This window comes from Trichechus manatus, unplaced genomic scaffold (genome assembly GCF_000243295.1).
Source record: "Trichechus manatus latirostris isolate Lorelei unplaced genomic scaffold, TriManLat1.0 scaffold00057, whole genome shotgun sequence".
NCBI classification, from domain to species: Eukaryota; Metazoa; Chordata; class Mammalia; order Sirenia; family Trichechidae; genus Trichechus; species Trichechus manatus.
In genome coordinates, this window is record NW_004443993.1 from 9,332,943 (window position 1) to 9,353,734 (window position 20,792).

The 20,792-nt window shown below is 43.9% G+C and overlaps 1 protein-coding gene across 1 annotated transcript in view; it reads right to left on the bottom strand.

Annotated features, from left to right (window-relative positions):
* The window catches only part of CATSPERD (cation channel sperm associated auxiliary subunit delta), an 89,419-nt gene that overhangs the window by 52,770 nt on the left and 15,857 nt on the right, over positions 1–20,792 (bottom strand). Inside the window, exons 6-12 of the mRNA XM_023733091.1 lie at positions 15,922–16,035; positions 14,337–14,420; positions 12,015–12,165; positions 8,846–8,941; positions 6,666–6,748; positions 4,889–5,065; positions 1,890–2,003 (exon numbers count right to left, since the gene is read on the bottom strand). Coding sequence (XP_023588859.1) covers positions 1,890–2,003; positions 4,889–5,065; positions 6,666–6,748; positions 8,846–8,941; positions 12,015–12,165; positions 14,337–14,420; positions 15,922–16,035 — 819 coding nt within the window. The remainder of the gene's footprint in view (positions 1–1,889; positions 2,004–4,888; positions 5,066–6,665; positions 6,749–8,845; positions 8,942–12,014; positions 12,166–14,336; positions 14,421–15,921; positions 16,036–20,792) is intronic.

The following is a 20,792-nucleotide window of genomic DNA, read 5'->3' on the forward strand; positions in this document are numbered from 1 at the left end:
CTGAAAGCAGACAATGCCAGAAAGATGTTTATCTGTGTTTTATTGACTAGGCAAAGGCACTCGACTGTGTGGATCACAACAAATTATGGAGAACATTGCAAAGAATGGGAATTCCAGAACACTTAATTGTGCTCGTGAGGAACCTGTACACAGACCAAGAGGCAGTCATTAGAACAGAACAAGGGGATACTGCGTAGTTTAAAGTCAGGAAAGGTGTGCGTCAGGGTTATATCCTTTCACAATACTTACTCAATCTGTATGCTAAGCAAATAATCCAGGAAGCTGGATTATATGAAGAAGAACGTGGCATCAGGACTGGAGGAAGACTCCTTAACTACCTGCAATACACAGATGACACAACCTTGCTTGCTGAAAGTCAAGGTGACTTGAAGCACTTCCTGATGAAGATCAAAGACTACAGCCTTCAGTATGGATTACACCTCCACATAAAGAAAACAAACATCCCCACAGTTGGACCAATAAGCTACATCATGATAAATGGAGAAAATACCGAAGTTGTCAAGGGTTTCGTTTTACTTGGATCCACAATCAATGCCCATAAAAGGAGCAGTCAAGAAATCAAAGGACGTATTGCGTTGGCCAAATCTGCTGCAAAAGACCTCTTTAAAGTGTTAAAAAACAAAGATGTCACTCTGTGTAATAAGGTGTTACTCACTCAAGCTATGGTGTTTTCAATCACCTCGTGTGCCTGTGAAACCTGGACAATGAATAAGGAAGACCGAAGAAGAACTGACGCCTTTGAATTATGGTGTTGGCGAAGAATATTGACTATCCCATGGACTGTCAGAAGAAAGAACAAATCTGTCTTGGAAGAAGCACAGCTAGAATGCTCATTAGAAGCAAGGATGGAGCGACTTTGTCTCACATAATTTGGACATGTTATCAGGAGGGACCAGTCCCTGGAGCAGGACATCATGTTTGGTAAAGTAGAGGGTCAGCCAAAAAGAGGAAGACCCTCAACGAGATGGATTGACACAGTAGCTGCAACAATGGGCTCAAGCATAACAATAATTGTGAGGATGGCGCAGGACCGGGCAGTGTTTCGTTCTGTTGTACATGGGGTCGCTATGAGTTGGAACCAACTTGACGGCACCTAACAACAACGACATCTAGAAAAGGTAAGCTCATAGAGATAGAAAGGAGACTAGTGGTTACTAGTTGCCGAGGGGAAGAGGAAATAAAAAAGGAAGAAGAAAGGAATTCACAGAAAGTTGAGGGGCAGGTCAGAAGAAGACTAGAGAACAAGGCATCAAATAGATCAGTGGTTGCCAGGGGCTAAGGGCCACCACCCGTCTGTCAGTTTGTTGTGCTGTGGTAGCTTGCATGTTGCTATGATGCTGGAAGCTACGCCACTGGTATTTCAAATACCAGCAGGATCACCATGGTGGACAGGTTTCAGCAATGCTTCCAGACTAAGACAGACCAGGAAGAGAGGCCTGGTGATCTCCTTCCAAAAGTTAGTCAATGAAAACCCTGTGGATGACAACAGAACATTGTCAGATATAGTACCGGCAGATGAGCCCCCGAGGGTGAAAGGCACTCAAAATACTGAGCGGTTGCAACAATGGACCAACGACTGTGAAGACGGTACAGGATCGGGCGACGTTTCCTTCTGTTATTCACGGCGTCTCGTCTGAGTCGGAGATGACTCCAGAGTAGCTAACAACAGAGGGCTTGGGGAAGGGGGGGGTACAGAATTTCTGTTTGGGGTGATGAAAGGGTTTTGAAAAGGGTGACGACAGTACAACATTGTGAACTGATGCACTTAAACAGAATCAGTAAATACATAGAGCTAGAACACGCTCCAAAAGGTTAGAAGGGAAAATTTTATGTTATACATATTTTACCAAAAAAAAAGACACACTCACTAGTGGAATTGGTGAATTGCCCAGTCGAGGTACCATAAAAGCGGTCAGTGTCAACTCACTGTTCATATCAATGGTATACATTTTGTTTCCAAAAAACCCATGCAGACGTTGTACCTGGTTAGATATGCAGAACAGGAAGTCGACAGGAGGTTGAAGAAGGGCTTCCCAAAAAGAAAGGACAAACAGGTGAGGGCCTCAGGGATGGAATCTTCCAGTCTTACCGGCCCTTTTTACTCACTAGGCTTTCTTGCTACACTCTGCATTCTCAGGAGACCCTCAAGGTCAGCCCCACCACAGCCCCTCTCTCCCTCCAGCAGGACCCTGCCCTGACTCTCCAAGGACTGTGCTCCTTCACGGCATTAGCACCCAGGTGCCCACCTGCAGATGGTATTACTTAGTCTTGCCTGTTCTCAAAAACTGTTATGTTTTAAGTTTCTTTTAAACTTTAGGTTCCCCCTTCATCGCTTTCTTTCCCTGTCAATTTATCTTTGAAGACCCCAGGTCGTTCGGCCTGTAGAGTTTGCCACGGTTCGGAAAACTTTCTGGCACAGTTGAACACATTTCTGGCAGATAGATGGCTGGGGCAGACTCCAGGCTGATGGTGTTGGAAGGCTCAGGCTTTCACTGGTTTTACTGTACAAAAGAGCAGGTTAGGCAAGCAGAGATGGGGGAAGATAGACGCCACGCCACATGAAGATCACCAAGGAGCCAAGGTGCAGAAGCTGAAAAGAGACAAGGACCTTCCCCCAGAGCCAACAGAGAGGGAGATTTCCCCTAGAGCTGTGCCCTGAATTTGGACTTCTAGGCTCCTCAACTGTGAGAAAATTAATTTCTCTTCTCTAAAGCCACCCACTGGTGGTATTTCTGTTATAGCAGCACTAGAGAACTAAGACACCATTCCTGACAGTATCCCAAGTTATCCTTTGGGAAACTACCCTCGTCCACCCTTGGGCATGTGGCCCGGTGGGAATCAACTAGCAGGCAATAGACTGTTCCTCTCTCAAGCAGTGGGTCCTAATTGGCTCATTCCCGGCCATGGAGATTGGTTCAGGAATGGGCATGTCATGCCCTCAGAACCCATGAGATATGAGAGGCATTTGCTGAACTTTCTCTTGGCTTCTGCAGGGCCTAGCCTAAGAGATTGTCTCTCTTCCTGGGACATTTTGGTATGAGGACATGAGGTCTAGAGAACTGGCAGCCAGCTTGCTACCATTTTATGAGATCCTGGAGCTTCCCAGAGGCATCTGGATAGAGCACAGAACACCAAGGAATGCAGAGCGGAGAGTAGCCGGGTCCTCGGTGGCATGATTTAAGTTACTAGATCAAGCCTCACCTGATGCCTTGCCTTTCTGGACTTTGTGGCTATAGGGGTCAACATGTGCCTCTTTGGTTTAAGCCCACTGGATTTAGTTTTACTGTGGTAAAATACAATATAAAACTGCCACTTAACCATTTTTAAGTGTACAATTCAGTAATATTCATTATATCACCATGTTGAACAACCATTACCACTATCCATTTCCAAAATTTCTTCATCACAACAAAAACTTGGTCCCCACTGAGCAGTCACTCCTCATTCTCCTTTTCCCCAGCTCCTCGTATCCTCCAACTACTTTCTGTCTCTATATTTGCCTCTTCTAGATATTTCATTTAAGTGGAAGCAGACAATATTTGTCCTTTGTGTCTGGCTTCTTTCACTCAGCATAATGTTTTCCAGGTTCATCCATGTTGTAGCGTCTATTAGGACGTCATTTCTTTTTATGTGAGTAACATTCCATCATATGGACAGACCCCGTTTTGTTTACCCATTCATCTGTCAGTGGGGCAGCCTGTATTTTATCTGACAACCTTACTTGGTTCTCTCGTGTGTGGTTGTTGTTGGGTGCTGTGGAGTCAATTTCCACTCATAGCAACCCCATGTGTCAGAATAGAACGGCCCATAGGTTTTCTTGGCTGTAATCTTTACAGGAGTAGATTGCCAGGTCTTTCTCCTGTAGAGCGGCTGGTGGGTTCAAACTGCTGATCTTTCAGTTAGCAGTCTAGAGTTTCACCACTGTGCCACCAGGGCTCCTTCATGTGTGGTTACTGGCTACAAATGTACTCTTAAAGAAGAGTACTTTTTAAACATAGAACTACCATATGACCCAGCAATCCCACTGCTAGGTATATACCCAAAACAACTGAAAGCAGGAACGCAAACAGAAACTTGTACCATTATTTTTTACACAAATAACAGTGAGCGTTCTACGTTTATTTGCCAACCCCCCGACAAGGTATTTTCGTAAGTGTACTGTGCTAATTTTTTTACAGCTAATGTAAAAAAACTGACATAGGATGCTTATGAAAATACCTTGCGGGGTGGGGAGGGGGCGGTCACATGCACAAAAACAGTAGAACGTCTGCGCGTTATTTGCGTAAAAATACGGTACAGCAATGTTCATGCCATACTATTCCCAATAGCCAAAAGATGGAAACAACCAAAATGTCCATCAACAGATGACTGGATAAACACAATGTGGCCCATCCATCCAATGGAATAGGACTCAGTCGTAAAAAGAAATGAAGTCCTGATGCATGCCACGACATGGATGAACCTTGAAAACGTTCTGCTGAATGAAAAAAAGTCAATCACAAAAGGACAAATATTGTATGACCTCACTTATACGAAATAGCTAGACTAGGCCAATGTTTAGAGACCAAAGCTAATCAGTGGTTACAGGGGTGGGAGGGGAGAAGGGGGAAGGGAGAGCCACTGCTTGGGGGCGCTGAGCTTCCCTTAACGGTGGCAGAATCATTTGGAAACGGACGGAGAGTGGTGACTGCCGCACGAGACAACGAACGTCATCAGTGTCACTGAATTATACATCTAAAATATGTTGAAATGGCAAATGTTTTGTTATATACTTATACACTTTCACCTCAATAAAACAATTTTAAAAGAATTATGGAAGAAAAAAAGAGTACATTGAAAAATGGTCTAAATGGTTATAGTCACGTACTTTGCAAGCTTCAATCTCCAGATCAGGATTCATGAGAATCTCCTGAATATTTATGGGGCACCGCAGGAAGTCAAAAGCTGGAAAATTTACGTCGGGCAGTGGGGTTAGTATTTCAAGTTCTCCCAGGTGTGTGAACATCAGGGCTGCCTCCTGGGACCAGACTCTTTGGTTTGAAAGCTAAGAGAAAAATGATTTCAGAGATCAAATATTTCTAATTCTTGCTGAACATTCAAATTTTATCTCATTATTCAGATTTAAAGAAGGTATTTTTAAAAAGAGGCATATGTGCAATTTGTGAGTTAACTACTCTACAGCTTCATTGTTTGCAAGGAGCCCTGGTGGCGCAACAGTTAAGCGCTTGGCTGCTAACAGAAAGGTTGGAAGTTTGAACCCACCCGGTGGCTCCAAGGGAGAAAGACTTGGCAATCTGCTCCCATAAAGATTACAGCCTAGGAAACCCGAGGGGAAGTTCTGCTGTGTCACACGGGGTCGCTGAGTCAGAATCGACTCAACGGCATCTAACAATTTGTTTGCGGATCCTGGATCTCTTTTGAGAGTCTAATGAAAACTATGGAACCTCTCCCCAGAAAACACACATTAGAATGTCAGGGTTAGGGCTTCAAAGAGACAGTTCTCACGTGTGCCGCACCCAATTTGCCTATCCTTCCTTGGTCAGTATACCTCACGTGCAGCCACCACCTGTCCATCGATGGAGGCTTGCATGTTGCTGTGATGCTGAACCAGCTTCAGCAGAGCTTCCAGACTAAGATGGACTAGGAAGAAAGGCCTGGAGATCAACTTCTGAAAACCAGCCTGTGAAAACCCTATGGATTACAACAGTCTGATCCCCAACCGATCATGAGGATGGCACAGGACTGGGCAGCGTTTTGTTCTGTTGTGCATGGGGTCGCCGTGAGTCAAGGCTGACTTCACAGCAGCCAATAACAACGACATTCCACTACCAGGTACATTTTGGGAAGTATAGTGGCTGTAGATTTAGTGGGGGAAAACAGTGAAGTAGGGGTCAGAAGACCTGGGAGACTGTTCTCATTCAGCCACTAAGGAGTTTCGTGGCATTGACTACACATTAGTAATACAGATAGACAGACAGAGGTAGACTAACTGCTGTCAAGTTGACTCCGACTCATGGCGATCTTATGGACAACAGAATGAAACGTTACTTGGTCCTGCATCATCCTCACGAACACTGGCATGTTCAAGTCCATCACGCTGGCTATTGTGTCAATCCATCTCACTGAGGGTCTCCCTCACCCTCACTGGCCCTCTACTTCACCAAACAAAATGCCCTCCTCCAGCCATTGATTCCTCTTGATGACGTGTCCACAACAGCAAGTGAGTTGGACAACATTCTGTTGTGATCCATTGGGTTTTCGTTGGCTGATTTTCAGAAGTCGATTGCCAGACCTTTCCTCCTAGTCTGTTTGAGTCTGGAAGCTCCACTGAAACCTGTCCACCATGGGTGACCCTGCTGGTATTGGAAATGCTGGTGGCGTAGCTTCTAGCATCACAGCAACACACAAACCACCAAACTATCAGATGGGTGGTGGTCCTAAGACGCTGGTGGTCCTTTAGTGAGGTAGCACACAGAAGGAACTCAGACTACCACCTGACACATTTGAAGTGCTCAGGAAGTTTTATCTGCTCTTGTCATTATTTTAATAACGAGAGCGATCTCAAGACTTCAGAAGAAGGATGGGATGTTTCAGAACAGGACCACTGCCAACCGGGTTGTCACCCTACTTTGATTGTTACCTACTCTGATTACAGAACTTGACAGGGTTGACAGACTGCCGTAATACACGCTGTCATTCCGAGCTAAAATTGCCAACTCGTTTTCATCTGGGAAAAAGAACAAAACCAACAAAAGTAATGACGGTTGTTTCTACGGATACAAGTCATTCTGCATTTTGTATTTTACACCTATTTGTCTTCAGACATATCACTATTTGCTGCCTCCACCTGCTCTGTTTCTCACACACAATTTTGTTTCCTGAATCAAAATGGCTTTCCTGTTATTTTCTGACTGTAATGATAACAAGAGTTCATGTAGAAAAGTCACATGATACAGAAAAACATAAAGAGTTAAAATGAAAATTATCCCACTTCCATCATGTTGACCAGGGGTCAGCAAACTTTTTCCATAAAGGGCCAGACGGCAAATATTTTCGGCTTTGTGGGGCTTTCTGTTGCCACTATTCAACTCTGCAAAAGCAGCCACGGATAACACATAAAACAACGGGTGTGACGGTGTCCCAATAAAACTTTATTTTAGAAAAACAGATAATATGTCGGATTTGGCCCATGGGCTGTGGTTTGCTGAGCTCTGACATAGGGCTGTGCTTCTCCTCAGACAATGTAGGCAGAACCTCCAGGGAGGACAGGTGACTGCTTGTGGCCAGCAGGCGCCTCCCACATTGCTGGTTCAAAGGCTCCATCTCAGAAATACGACATGCAGTGGAAAAGCACGCAGTAGGAAGACTCACACAGTGATATGATACCGTTTCTCAAGAAGGAAAGATGGAAGGGAGGGAGGGAGAGAAGGAGAAAGAAGGGAGGGGAAAGGAGAAGGAAGGGAGGGAAGGAGAAAGGGAGAGAGGGAGAAGGGAGGGAAGGAAGGGAAGAAGGAGGGAGGGAGGGAGAGGGAAAGAGGAGGGGGGAGGGAGGAAGGAGGAAAGGAGAAAGGAAGGAGAGAAGGAGGGAGGACAGAGAGGGGAAGGAGGAAGGAAGGAATGAAGGAGGGCAGGTGAGGGAAGGAGGGAAGGAGGGTGGGGGAAGGAGGGAGAGAGGGGGAGAAAGAAGAAAAGGGGAGGGAAAGAGAGGGGTGGGCAGAAGAGGGTGAGGGAAAGGGAAGGAAAGAAAAAGAAACAAAGTAACCCACCCAGATGACTCTATACATTTTCAGGGTCAGTGAAAAAGAGGAAGACCCTCAACGAGATGGATTGACACAGTGACTGCAACCACGGGCTCAAGCATAACAAGGGCATGGCGCAGGACCGGGCAGTGTTTCGTTCTGTTGGGCATGGGGTCACTATGAGTCAGAACCGACTCCACGGCCCTTAACAACAATATTAATACACGTGTGTAAGTCTTTCAGCTAGCTGGTAGGAGGTGCCCAGAGTCATCACAGGGTAAGTAGCTGGGAAGGGCCTGGGTTTGGGGAGCTGCTCAGAGGGACTTCAAACTCATAATACTTAAAAAGAAGAGTTTAAAGGACCATGCACCCCTGGTATGATTATAAATTAATTTTTATGTATTTAATGTACATGATTTTTATCAGGAGCCCTGGTGATGCAGTAGTTAAAGCACTAGGCTGCTAACCAAAAGGTCAGTGCTTCGAACCCACCAGCCTCTCCTTGGGAGAAAGATATGGCAGTCTGCTTCCATAAAGAGTACAGCCTTGGAAAGCCTATGGGGCAGTTCTACTCTGTCCTATAGGGTCACCATGAGTCGGAATCGACTCCACAACAATGGGAAAATTATTATCAATTAATTTTAAGCAGACAAATGGGCATAGAGAGTAGGCTGTGACATCATAATTAGCCAACAGGAAAGTACTGTTTTTTTAAAAAAAAATCAAAAGACCCCACAATCTGTTGCACTATTTACCTCAACATTTCCAAGCTAGTAAATTGTTAGGAAAAATATTCTATTGGAGAATTACATTTTTGTTCTTGGAAAACTGTAGGGGGAAAAAAAGCAATGGGAAAACAATTTACTAGCAGAGAAATCCTGAGGACCCATGGGTGTTCCACCTCATCGTTAGAGAGCGAGACAGTTTATGCCCTGGATCGTCGTTCCCGAGTGGGTAGTGACTGCGTTGCCTTTTGTTTTGTTCTGTTTGTTGATCTCTTGGCCGGGTTGGACCTAGCAGGTCAACGGCCAAGAAGCCAGGTGTGAAGCTTTTTCTAGAAAGCTATCCACAAGCCAGACACGCACTGGTGGCGATGCTGTGGAGGGTGAGGTTGGCTTCAAGGATGGAAGAAAAAAACTTGTAGGGTCTGAAGTTCACCATGACAGTGTTGATGAGCTGACCTGTAAGATAACAGGGCAGAAGCGTGAGGGAAACAAACAAAACCAAACCCACTGCCCTGTGAGTCTATTCTGACTCATAGTGACCCTATAGGACAGAGTAGAACTGTCTCATAGGGTCTTCAAAAAAGAGGAAGACCCTCAACAAAATGGATTGACACAGTGGCTGCAACAATGGGTTCAAGCATAGCAACAATTGTGAGGATGGCACAGGACTGGGCACTGTTTTGTTCTGTTGTACATGGCGTCGCTATGAGTTGGAACCGACTCGATGGCACCTAATGACGATGACAATCTTTACTGGAGAAGATTGCCACATCTTTCTCCCGCAGAGCCCCAGGGTGGGTTCGAACCACCGATCTTTCAGTTAGCAGCCAAGGATTTAATCACTGAGCCACCAGGACTCCTTGAAGCATGAGGACGCAGGCACAAATGAGGAAGAGGGAGCCCCAGTGTTTAAACACCGGATCAGCACCCTGCTCCCTAACCACTTTTAAGTGTGCAATTCAGTGGCATTGATTACACTCATCACACTATGCAACAAGCACACTAGCTGTTTCCAAATTTCCTGTTGCCCTAACACAAGCTCAGTGCCCCCTAAGCCATGAGTCTCACCCACTCCCTCAGTGGCTCCTTTTTTCCTACAATTTTTGATAAGTTTCCTCTTCAAATAACACAGTCCAGGAAAACATAGCACTAAGATGCAATTTTGTCAGATACTGTGGTTAGTTGCTGTGGAATTGACTCCGACTCATGGCGACCCCACGTGTGCACAGTAGAACTGCCCCATAGGATTTTCGAGGCTGTGACATTTTGGAAGCAGATCTCCAGGTTTGTCTTCCGAGGTCCTCTAAGAATGTTTATATTTAGGTTTAAGAAAATTCGACCCTATAAATTTCCTTGATAGGAGAGCTCTGAGGAATGGCCATTGAGTTTACAAGAGAGATGATTTCTGATTGTTGGGAGACTTGAACACCACAGGGCACCCTTTAATATGGGTAATGTGCTTCTGGTGAGACCTTAAAAGGCAATGATGTTCAAAAAGCTAAACACAGAATTGCCATATGACCTAGCAATTTCACTTCTAGGTATATACTCAACAGAACTGAAAGCAGAGACACTAACAGGTACTTGTATAAAAATGTTCACGACAGCACTGTTCACAATAGCCAAAAGGTGGAAACAACTCAAATGTCCGTCAACAGATGAATAATCAGAATGTGGTCCACCCATACAACGGCATATTATTCAGCCATAGAGAGAAAGCAAGCTCTGATACATAGTATGACATGGATGAACCTTGAAAGCATTATGATGAGTGAAGCAAGTCAGTCACAAAAGGACAAATGTTATTTGGTCCCACTTATACAAAGTATCTAGAATAGGCAAATATATAGAGATCCAAGTTTATTAGTGGTTTCTAGGGGTGGGAGGGAGGGAAAAGGAGGGAGTGATTGCTTAGGGGCCACTGAGCTGTTCGGGGTGATGGAAAAATTTGGAAACGGATAGTGGCAACAGTTGTACAACTTGATGAACGCAATTAATGTCACTGAATTGTACACTTAAAATGGTTAGGATGGCAAATCTTTTTGTTACATCTATTTTGGTACAATAACATCTTAAAAAAGAAAGAGAGAAACAAAAGGCAGCCCTCTAGTCAAGAAGCCCTGGACACAAGAGTACCCAGAAACTCCCGTCCATTCCAGGGCCAGCTCCAGCCCCCATCAGTCCAAGGGGAAGCACAGTCTGTAGACATGGCTCTTCCGGCAATGGAAGAAGCGGGCTCTGTGCTGGCCCAACCATCTTGGGGGCCCTTTACAGAAAGAAAGCTTTGATTTCATTCCTTTGATTTGATTCCCTGTGCTCCTTGCCCTGGGTGGCTGTTCTGACCACTGAATCTCTCTTGGGGTCATCCCTCTCTTTTGTGGAAGGATAACCCATGTTCTCTGAACCCTTCTGTCCAAGCTGGCAACCTTTCTGCTGAGATAGCTGATTGGATGCATCAATCATAGGCCTTGTCTCTTTAGCTAGCAGTTGTCCAGCCAGTCTTGGTGTCCTCCCCAGATCATGCTTTCTCAACTTTCACAACATGGAGAGGCTGAGAACTTTCCAAATCTTCAAGTTCTGCTTCCTTTTTGCTTAACAGTTCATTTCTGAACTTACCTCTTTTCTCTCACATTTTACTCTAAGCAGCAAGGAGAAACCAGGCCATGCCTTTCACATTTTGCTTGGAAATCTCCTCAGTTAAATATCCAAGTTCATCACGTAACGAGTTCTACTTTCCAGTAAATGTTCCAATGTAATGGAGTCAAGTCCTTTGCCACTTTACAACAAGGATTGTCTTTCCTCCAGTGTCCAATAACATGTTCATAATTTCCTTTTTAATTTTGTTATTTATTTTTTTGTTGCTGTTGATTTGTGAATATACACAGCAGAACATACACCAATTCAACAGTTTCTCCATGTACGATTCAGTGACATTGACTACATTCTTTGCATTGTGCAGCCATTCTCACCATCATTTGCCAAAGTGTTCCACTCCCAGTAAAACGAACTCACTGTCCCCTAAGTTTCCTATCTAATCTTTCGAGCTGCTGTTGTCAATTTGATCCCATGTAGACAGTTTTTGAAAGAGCACAATGCTCAAGGCAGACATTCTTTACTAATGAAGCTTAAGTATTGTTTGGTTTAAAGATGACTTCAAGGAATATTTTTGGTTTAAGGTTTAAAAAAATGTTATCGTGGTAAAATAAATATAACAAAAAGTCTGTCATGTTAACCATAGGTAAGTGTGTAATGGTGGTGCAGTGGTTAAGTGCTCGGCTGCTAACTGAAAGGTCAGTGGTTCGAACCCACCAGGGGCTCTGCAGGAGAAAGTAGCCTATTTCTGTAAAGATTTACAGCCTTGGAAACCCTATAGGGGTATAACTCTGTCTTGTAGGGTCGCTATGAGTCATAATTGACTCAACGGCAACGAGTTTGGTTTTTTGGTTTGGTGTTACATTTACCATGTTGTGCTGAGCAGCAACTCCACCCAGGCCTTGCCCTTCCAGACTTCCCCAGGGAAGTGACTCACCTGCATTCGGGGAGATCAGCAGGTTGTTATCAGACCAGAGGATCAAAATGCCTTTCTGACCAGGAGTGATGAGGACATCCAGGGTTCCTACGTAGTCAAAGGGCAGCCCAAAGCTTCTGCTGAGGGGGTGGTCTGAGTACACGAACTTGGCCTACAAGAAAAGACTACTGAACCTTGAGAGGTCATTACAGGGCAACACGACACTGGGAATGAATGCATTTTATTATTCACACTTGATTTAAACATATCTAGTCCAGTGGGTCTCTCCCCCAGACAATTCTGCCCTCAGGCGACACTTGACACTGTCTGGAGATATTTGTGGGTGTCACAACTGGGGCAGGAGTGCTACTGGCATTGAGTGGGTAGAGACCAGGGATGCTGCTCAACACCCTGCAGTGCCCAGGACGCCCGCACTCCCGAGAAAGATCCCCTCCCCAGCCCATGTTGCCTCCCTTGTGCCTGCATTATCACAGGAGCTCATTTTTCCAGGTTGGTCTCTCTCTTTCCACCAAACCACCTGCACACACACCCCAGAGTCTTCTGTTCCTAACAACTGTTTTTTGAAGCCACTCACACCTTGAGTGTTGTGAGCTGTATCTCTCTCAGTGTTGACTGCTGTATCAAACCTGAACTTGTCTGTGTGGTTTTGAAAGTGCTCTCTTATCTGTGTATTATGGGAGACCTCAGGAATATCCCTGAGTCCTTCTGACCGCACTATATAAGGAGGTAAGATACCAAAATACCGGGACACCAAGATACCCCTTCCCCAGAAGATATGCCATGAGAAAAAAACAAATCAACAAAACAGTTGTCATGGAGTCAACTCTAACTCATGGTTACCCGATGTGTGCAGAGTAGAACTGCTCCATAGGTTTCCAAGGATGTGCCCTTTCAGAAACAGATTGCCAGGCTTTCTTCTAAGGCAACTGCGGGTGGGTTGGAACCACCAACCTTTTGGGTAGTAGTCGAGTGCTTAACCGTTTGCGCCACCCAGGAACTCCTTTGTCTATACTATTGCAGACTTAATATTTTTCTTCAAATTCAGTTCATGTTGACTCATCTTTTAAACTTAGCCTTATCCTAGATGTGAATATCTGTGAAATCACAGGTTTCATGGGCAACTTTTTTGAATACACATTAACGTAATTGTTAACAAATGTTTGACCTAAGATATTTCAGATGATCTCATGCACATCAGCAATACATGCACCATACTTTGTAGTTTATCCCTAGTGCTCGGTACAGTGCTTAGCACTTAGCAGACACTACGTAAATACTGCTGGATACATGGCTGAATGGACAAATGAACGGAGGGAGGTGAAAGGTGAGGGAAAAATGGATGGAGGGATGGATGGATGGGATGATCGATGGGTGGGGGTAGGTGGTTTGTGGATGGATGGAAGGATAGGTGGGTGGGTAGGTAGGTTGGTGGATGGATGTATGGATAGGTAGGTGGATGGATGAATAAGTGGGTGGATGGATGGATACATGAGCAAGTGGTTGGGTGGGTGGATGGGTGAGTAGGTAGGAGACAGATGAGTGGATGGATGAATAGTGGTGTATGGGTGGGTGGATATGTAGGTGGATAGATGAATGGATAGATAAGTATGGGGTGGATATATAGTATGGGTGGTTAGATGGGTGGCTGGGTGGGAGGATGGGTGGGTTTATGATAGGAGGATGGATTGATGGATATACAGATGGACAGGTGGATGGTGTCTTAGTCATCTAGTGCTGCTATTACAAAAATACCAAATGGGTGGCTTTAACAAACAGAAATTTACTTTCTCACAGTTTAGGAGGCTTGCTGTTGTTAGGTGCTGTCGAGTTGCTTCCGACTCAAAGCGACCCTATGTACAACAGAATGAGGAGGCTAGAAGTCTGAATCAGGACACTGGCTCTAGGGGAAGGCTTTCTGTCTGTCGGCTCTGGAGGACGGTCTTTGTCTCTTTTCAGCTTCTGCTCCTGGATGATCTTCATATGACTTGGTATTTCTCTGCCCCCATCTCTGCTCACTTGCTTGCTTGCTTAATCTCTTTTAAATCTCAAAAGAGATTGGCTCAAAACACATCCTAAACTAATCCTGCCTCATTAACATAACAAAGACAATCTGTTCCGAAAGGGGATTATAACCACAGACATAGAGGTTAAGATTTACAACACAAATTTTTGGGGGACACAATTCAATCCATAACAGATAGATAGGCAAATAAAAAGCTAGATGGATTTCAGATATGGAAAGTTAAGTATGTGAGTTTTAACAAAAACCTGGGTTTAGGCAAAAGTCATTTGAGTAGTGCTTTCCAGTTCAACATAACTTACTGTTGTTCCGTCAAGGACAAGCAGCCCGACCTGTGACAAAGAGTGGAAGAAGAAGATCCCACCCAAAGAACCGACTAATTCTTCCTATGGAGCAAACAGAAAATATTGTGTATGAATAAATCAGAGACATTTAAAAAAAAATTATAGACATATTTTTATTTCTAAATTTAATTTCAGGTAGATTGAAGGGAGGCCTGTTTTTAATAATCAATTCCCCCTTTAGGGAAATACAGTACCTAGGGCAGAAACTTGAAGGAGGACAGCCTTGTTTTGGGGGGCCTTGGAGGAAGTGGTGTGAACTAGACGACTAGCTGCTTGCCTAGGTCCCTCACTCCTTGGGACTTGACCAGGACTTGAGAGCAGGGTAGATTCTTTCTGCCTTCCTTCTGACATGTGCAAAGGGGTTGGGGGAAGCCATTCTCTGAGTCAGAAGGAAACTTCCTCATCCCCTTAGCTACCCGAGGATCTTGTTCTCTCTTTGTCTGTTCAAAGTCCAGCTCTGCCAAGCTGTGTGTGGCCTGGTTAGAGGCCCTGCACCTCTCTGAGCTTTCTTCCCTGTATTAGTGTCTGGTGGGTACTGTAACCAAGTACTACAAACTGGGTGGCTTAAAACAATCAAGGTGTTGGCAGGGCCATCTCCCTCTGAAGGCTCCAGTGGAGGAGGCTTCCTTGCCTCTTCTGGTGGCTGCCAGCAATCCTTGGCATTTCTTGGCTTGTACACGCATCACTCCAGTCCCTGCCTCCATCGCCACATGACTGTCTTTCCTCTGTGTATGTCCCTGTGTCCCCTCATCATCTTAAAAGGACACCAGACATTGGATTTAGGGAGCACCTTAACCCAGTATGACCCCATGTTAACTAATTACATTTGCAAGTATTCTATTTTCAGATGAGGTCAAATTCTGAGGTTCTGGGCAGACATGAAGTTTGAGAGGATACTTATTCAACCCTTTACAGTCCCCTCATCTGTAATATGGGGGTGATGAAAGCCATGGATCGAATCGTGTGCCCCAAAAACATATGTTGAAGTCCTAACCCTGGTACCTGTAAACATGACCTTATTTGGAAATAGGGTCTTTGAAGAAGTTATCAGTTAACCTGAGGTTATACCAGAGGAGGGTGGGCCCTAATCCAATATGATATCAAAAAACCTGTTGCCATCAAGTCAACTCCAACTCATAGTGACCCTATAGGACATAGGAGAACTGCCCCATAGGGTTTTCAAGGCTGCAATCTTTATAGAAGCAGACTGCCACATCTTTTTCCCATGGAGTGGCTGGTGGGTTCAAACTGCTGACCTTTTGGTTAGCAGTGGAGTGCTTAACCACTGCACCACCAGGGCTCCTAGCCTTGACCATGGTGCCCAGCTTCTCACGAGCACTCCATAAACTCTGCTCTGATTTTACCTGACCTGAAGCCTCTTGCCTCCTTGTCTACCTTCCTAGAATCCCCAGCCAGCTCCTTTGGCCTGGAATTTTCCTAACCTCCCAGCCACATGGAGTCTCAAAGAAGGAAAAGTCCCAGTTGACCCATCAACAGCTAACTACTACCAGCAGACAGTATAGATGTGTTTATTTTCACATACCTGACGGTAAAAGGCAAACTTCTGAAAGCTGTATCCAAAGGTTTTTGAGTAGTATATATTAGCCTGAGATACCATCTCTCCATACAAATATGCAAAAATCGAATCACCTATATCCTGGAAAAACACACACATAAAATACGCACTTTAAAAGCGGGTAGATGCAGGGACTCAAGCAGGTACCTGTACACCAGTGTTCACTGCACCACTATTGACAACAACCAAAAGGTGGAAACAACCCAACGTCCATCAACAGATGAGTGGATAAACAGAATATGGTGTGTTCATACAATGGAGTTTTATTCAGCCACAGAGAGCAATGGAGTCCTGATACGTGCTACGACATGGATAAGCTTAAAGCATTATGCTGAGTGAAAGAAGTCAGACACAAAAGGGTAAGTATTGTATGATTGCATTTGTATGAAATTATCTAGAATGGGTAAATGCATAGAGACCAAAGTTTACTAGGGGTTACCAGGGGTTGAGAGGAAATGGGGAGTTATTGTCTAGGGGGCACTGAGTTTCTGCGTAGGGGGATGAAAAACGTTTGGAAATGGATAGTGGCAACAGTTGTACAACATGGTGGACATAATCAATGGCACTGACTTGTATACTTAAGAAAGGTTAAAATGGAAAATGTTTTGTTACATAGAGTTTACCACAATAAAACTTAAAAATAAAAAGAAGACAGATGCCAGCAATCACATTCTTGGGCATTTATCCCAGAGAAATGAAAACTTTTGTCCACACAAAAACCTACACAGGAATATGTAAAGAAGCTTTTATTTACAATAGCCCCATAAGTGAAATAACCAAAATGTGGTACATTCACACCATGCGAATTCTATTCCATAAAACACACAATAAAAAGGAACAAACAATCAATATAACAAAAAACCTGGATGAATCTCCAGAGAACTATGCTGAGCGAAAAAAACTAATTCAAAAGTATACATGATTCCATTTACATAATATTCTTGAAATGATAAAACTATAGAAATGGAGAACAAATGAGTGGTTGTCAGGGGTTAGAATGGAAAACACAGGCATCAGATCGACTACATTTGTGGAAAGAGACAATGGGAAAGCTCAATATCATTAGTCAGAACAAAGCCAGGCACCAATTGCAGAACAGATCATCAATTGCTCATATGCAAGTTCAAGTTAAAGCTGAAGAAAATTAAAACAAGTACACGAGAGCCAAAATATGACCTTGAGTACATCCAACCTGAACTTGGAGACCATCTCAAGAATAGATTTGAGGTATTGAACACTAACAGCCTAAGACCGGACAAGTTGTGGAATGACATCAAGGACATCATACATGAAGAAAGCAAAAGGTCATTTAAAAGACAGGAAAGAAAGAAAAGGCCAAAATGGATGTCAGAAGAGATTCTGAAACTTGCTCTTGAATGTAGAGTAGCTAAAGCAAATGGAAGAAATGATGAAGTAAAAGAGCGGAACAGAAGATTTCAAAGGGCAGCTCGAGAAGACAAAGTAAAATATTATAATGAAATGTGCAAAGATCTGGAGTTAGAAAACCAAAAGGGAAGAACCCTTTTGGCAATTCTCAAGCTGAAAGAACTGAAGAAAAAATTCAAGACTCAAGCTGGAATAAGGAAGACTGAAGAATTGATGCCTTTGAATTACAGTGTTGGTGAAGAATATCAAATATACCATGGACTGCCAAAAGAACGAATACATTTGTCTTGGAAGAAGTACAGACAGAATGCTCCTTAGAAGCAAGGATGGTGAGACTACACCTTACATACTTTGGATATGTTATCAGGAGGGACCAGTCCCTGGAGAAGGACATCATGTTTGGTAAAGTAGAGGGTCAGCAAAAAAGAGGAAGACCCGCAACAAGGTGGATTGACACAGTGGCTGCAACAATGGGTTCAAGCATAACAGTCATTGTAAGGATGGCACAGGACTGGGCAGTGTTTCATTCTGCTGTACACAGGGTCCCTATGAGTCCGAACCGACTCGACCATGCCTAACAACAGCAACAACATGGGCAAAATATCGAATGACCCAAGAAGCATCAAAAGCAGATGGAAGGAATACACAGAGTCACTGTACCAAAAAGAAGTGGTCTATGTTCAACCATTTTAGGAGGTAGCACATGATCAAGAACCGATAGTATTGGAGGAAGAAGTCCAAGCTGCACTGAAGGCATTGGCAAAAAACAAGGCTCCAGGAATTGAGAGAATACCAATTGAGATGTTTCAACAAATGGATGCAGCACTGGAAGTGCTCACACATCTATGCCAAGAAATTTGGAAGACAGCTTCCTGCCTAACCAACTGGAAGAGATCCATATTTGTGCACATTCCAGAGAAAGGTCATCCAACAGAATGCAGAAATTATCGAACAGTATCATTGACATCATACGCAAGTAAAATTTTGCTGAAGATCATTCAAAAGCAGTTGCAGCAATATGTCCAACAGCGAAATGCCAGAAATTCAAGCTGGATTCAGAAGAGGACATGGAACCAGGGGTATCATTGCAAATGTCAGATGGATCTTGGCTGAAAGCAGAGAATACCAGAAAGATGTTTATCTGTGTTTTATTGACTATGCAAAGGCATTCAACTGTGTGGATCATAACAAATTATGGAGAACATTGTGAAAAATGGGAATTTCAGAACACTAATTGTGCTCTAAGGAACCTGTACATAGACCAAGAGGCAGTCATTCTAACAGAACAAGGGGATACTGCATGGTTTAAAATCAAGAAAGGTGCATCACTCCTAAAAATACATCTTAGAGAAATAAGAGCCATCACAAGAATAGCCATACGCACACCCATGTTCATTGCAGCATTGTTCACAATAACAAAAAGATAGAAACAACCTAAGTGCCCATCAACATAAGAATGGATAAACTATGGTACATACACACAATGGAATGCTACACAATAATGAAGAACAATAAGGAATCTGGGAAACATCTTACAACACGGATAATCTGGAGGGCATTATGCTCAGTGTAACAAGTCAATCACAAAAGGACAAATACTGTATGAGACCACTATCATAAAAACTCATGAAAAGGTTTACACTCAGAAAGTAACAATCTTTGACGGTTACTAGGCAGGGGAGGGGTGGGAAGGGAAAAACACTAACTAGACAATAGATAAGTGGTAACTTTGGTGAAGGGTAAGACAGTACACAATACTGGGGAAGCCAGCACAATTTGACCAAGGCAAGGGCATGGTCATGGAAGCTTCATAGACACATCCAGACTCCATGAGGGACCAGATTACTGGGCTGAGGGCTGGGAATCATGGTCTCGGGGACATCTAGTTCAATTGGTATAACATAGTTTTTGTTGTTTTTTTTTTTCCTTGTGCTTTAAGTGAAAGTTTACAGCTCAAGTCAGTTTCTCATGTAAAAATTTATACACACATTGCTATGTCACCCTAGCTGCTCTCCCTATAATGTGACAGCACACTCCTCCTTTCCACCTCAGATTTCCTGTGTCCATTCAGCCAGCTCCTGTCCCTTTTTGCCTTCTCATGTCACCTCTGGACAGGACCTGCCCATTTAGTCTCATGTATCTATTTGAGCTAAGAAGCACACTCTTCGTGAGTATCATTTTATGTCCCATAGTCCACTCTAATCTTTGAAGAGTTGGCTTCAGGAATGGTTTCAGTTCTGGCATAAGGGAGAGTCTGGGGGCCATGTCTTCCAGGGTCCCTCCAGTCTCAGTCAGACCATTAAGTCTGGTCTTTTTGATAGAATTTGAGTTCTGCACCCACTTTTCTCCTGTTCCGTCAGGGACTCTCTGTTGTGTTCCCTGTCAGGGCGGTCTTTGGTGGTAGCCAGGTACCATCTAGTTCTTCTGGTCTCAGGCTAATGGGATCTCTGGTTTATGTGGCCCTTTCTGTTTCTTGGGCTAATATTTTCCTTGTCTTTGGTCAATTGGCATAACATAGTTTTAAAGAAAATGTTCTACATCCTACTTTGCTGAGTAGCATCTGGGGCCTTAAAAGCTTGTGAGCGGCCATCTAGGATAATCCACTGGTCTCACCCCACCTGGAGCAAGGGAGAATGAAGAAAACCAAAGACACAAGGGACAGATTAATCCAAAGGACTAATGGACCACAACTACCACAGTCTCCACCAGACTGAGTCCCGTATAACTAGATGGTGCCTGGCTACCACCACTGACTGCCTTGACAGAGATCACATTAGAGGGTCTCAGACAGAGCTGGAGGAAAATGTAGAACAAAATTCTAACTCACAAGAAAAGACCAGAATTACTGCTCTGACAGAGACTGGAGAAACCCCGAGAGAATGGCCCCCAGACACCCTTTTAGCTCAGTAACGAAGTCACTCCTGATGTTCACCCTTCAGCCAAAGATTAGACAGCCCCATAAAACAAAATGAGACTAAATGGGTACACCAGCTCAGGGGCAGGGACAAGAAGGCAGCAGGGGACAGGAAAGCTAGTAATGGGGAACCAAAGGTCGAGAGGGGAGAGTGTTGACATGTTGTGGGATTGGCAAACAATGTCACAAAACAGTATGTGTATTAGTTGTTCAATGAGAAACTAATTTGCTGTATAAGCCTTCATCTAAAGTACAATAAAAAAAGAAAAAAGAGGTGTGCGTCAGGGTTGTAGCCTCTCACCATGCTTACTCAAACTGTATGCTGAGCAAATAATCTGAGAAGCTGCACTATATGAAGAAGAATGTTGTGTCAGGATTGCAGGAAGACTCATTAACAACCTGCATTATGCAGATGACACAATCTTGCTTATAGAAAGCGAAGAGGACTTGAAGCACTTACTGATGAAGATCAAAGACTACAGCCTTCAGTATGGATTACACCTCAACATAAAGAAAACAAATCCTCACAACTGGACCA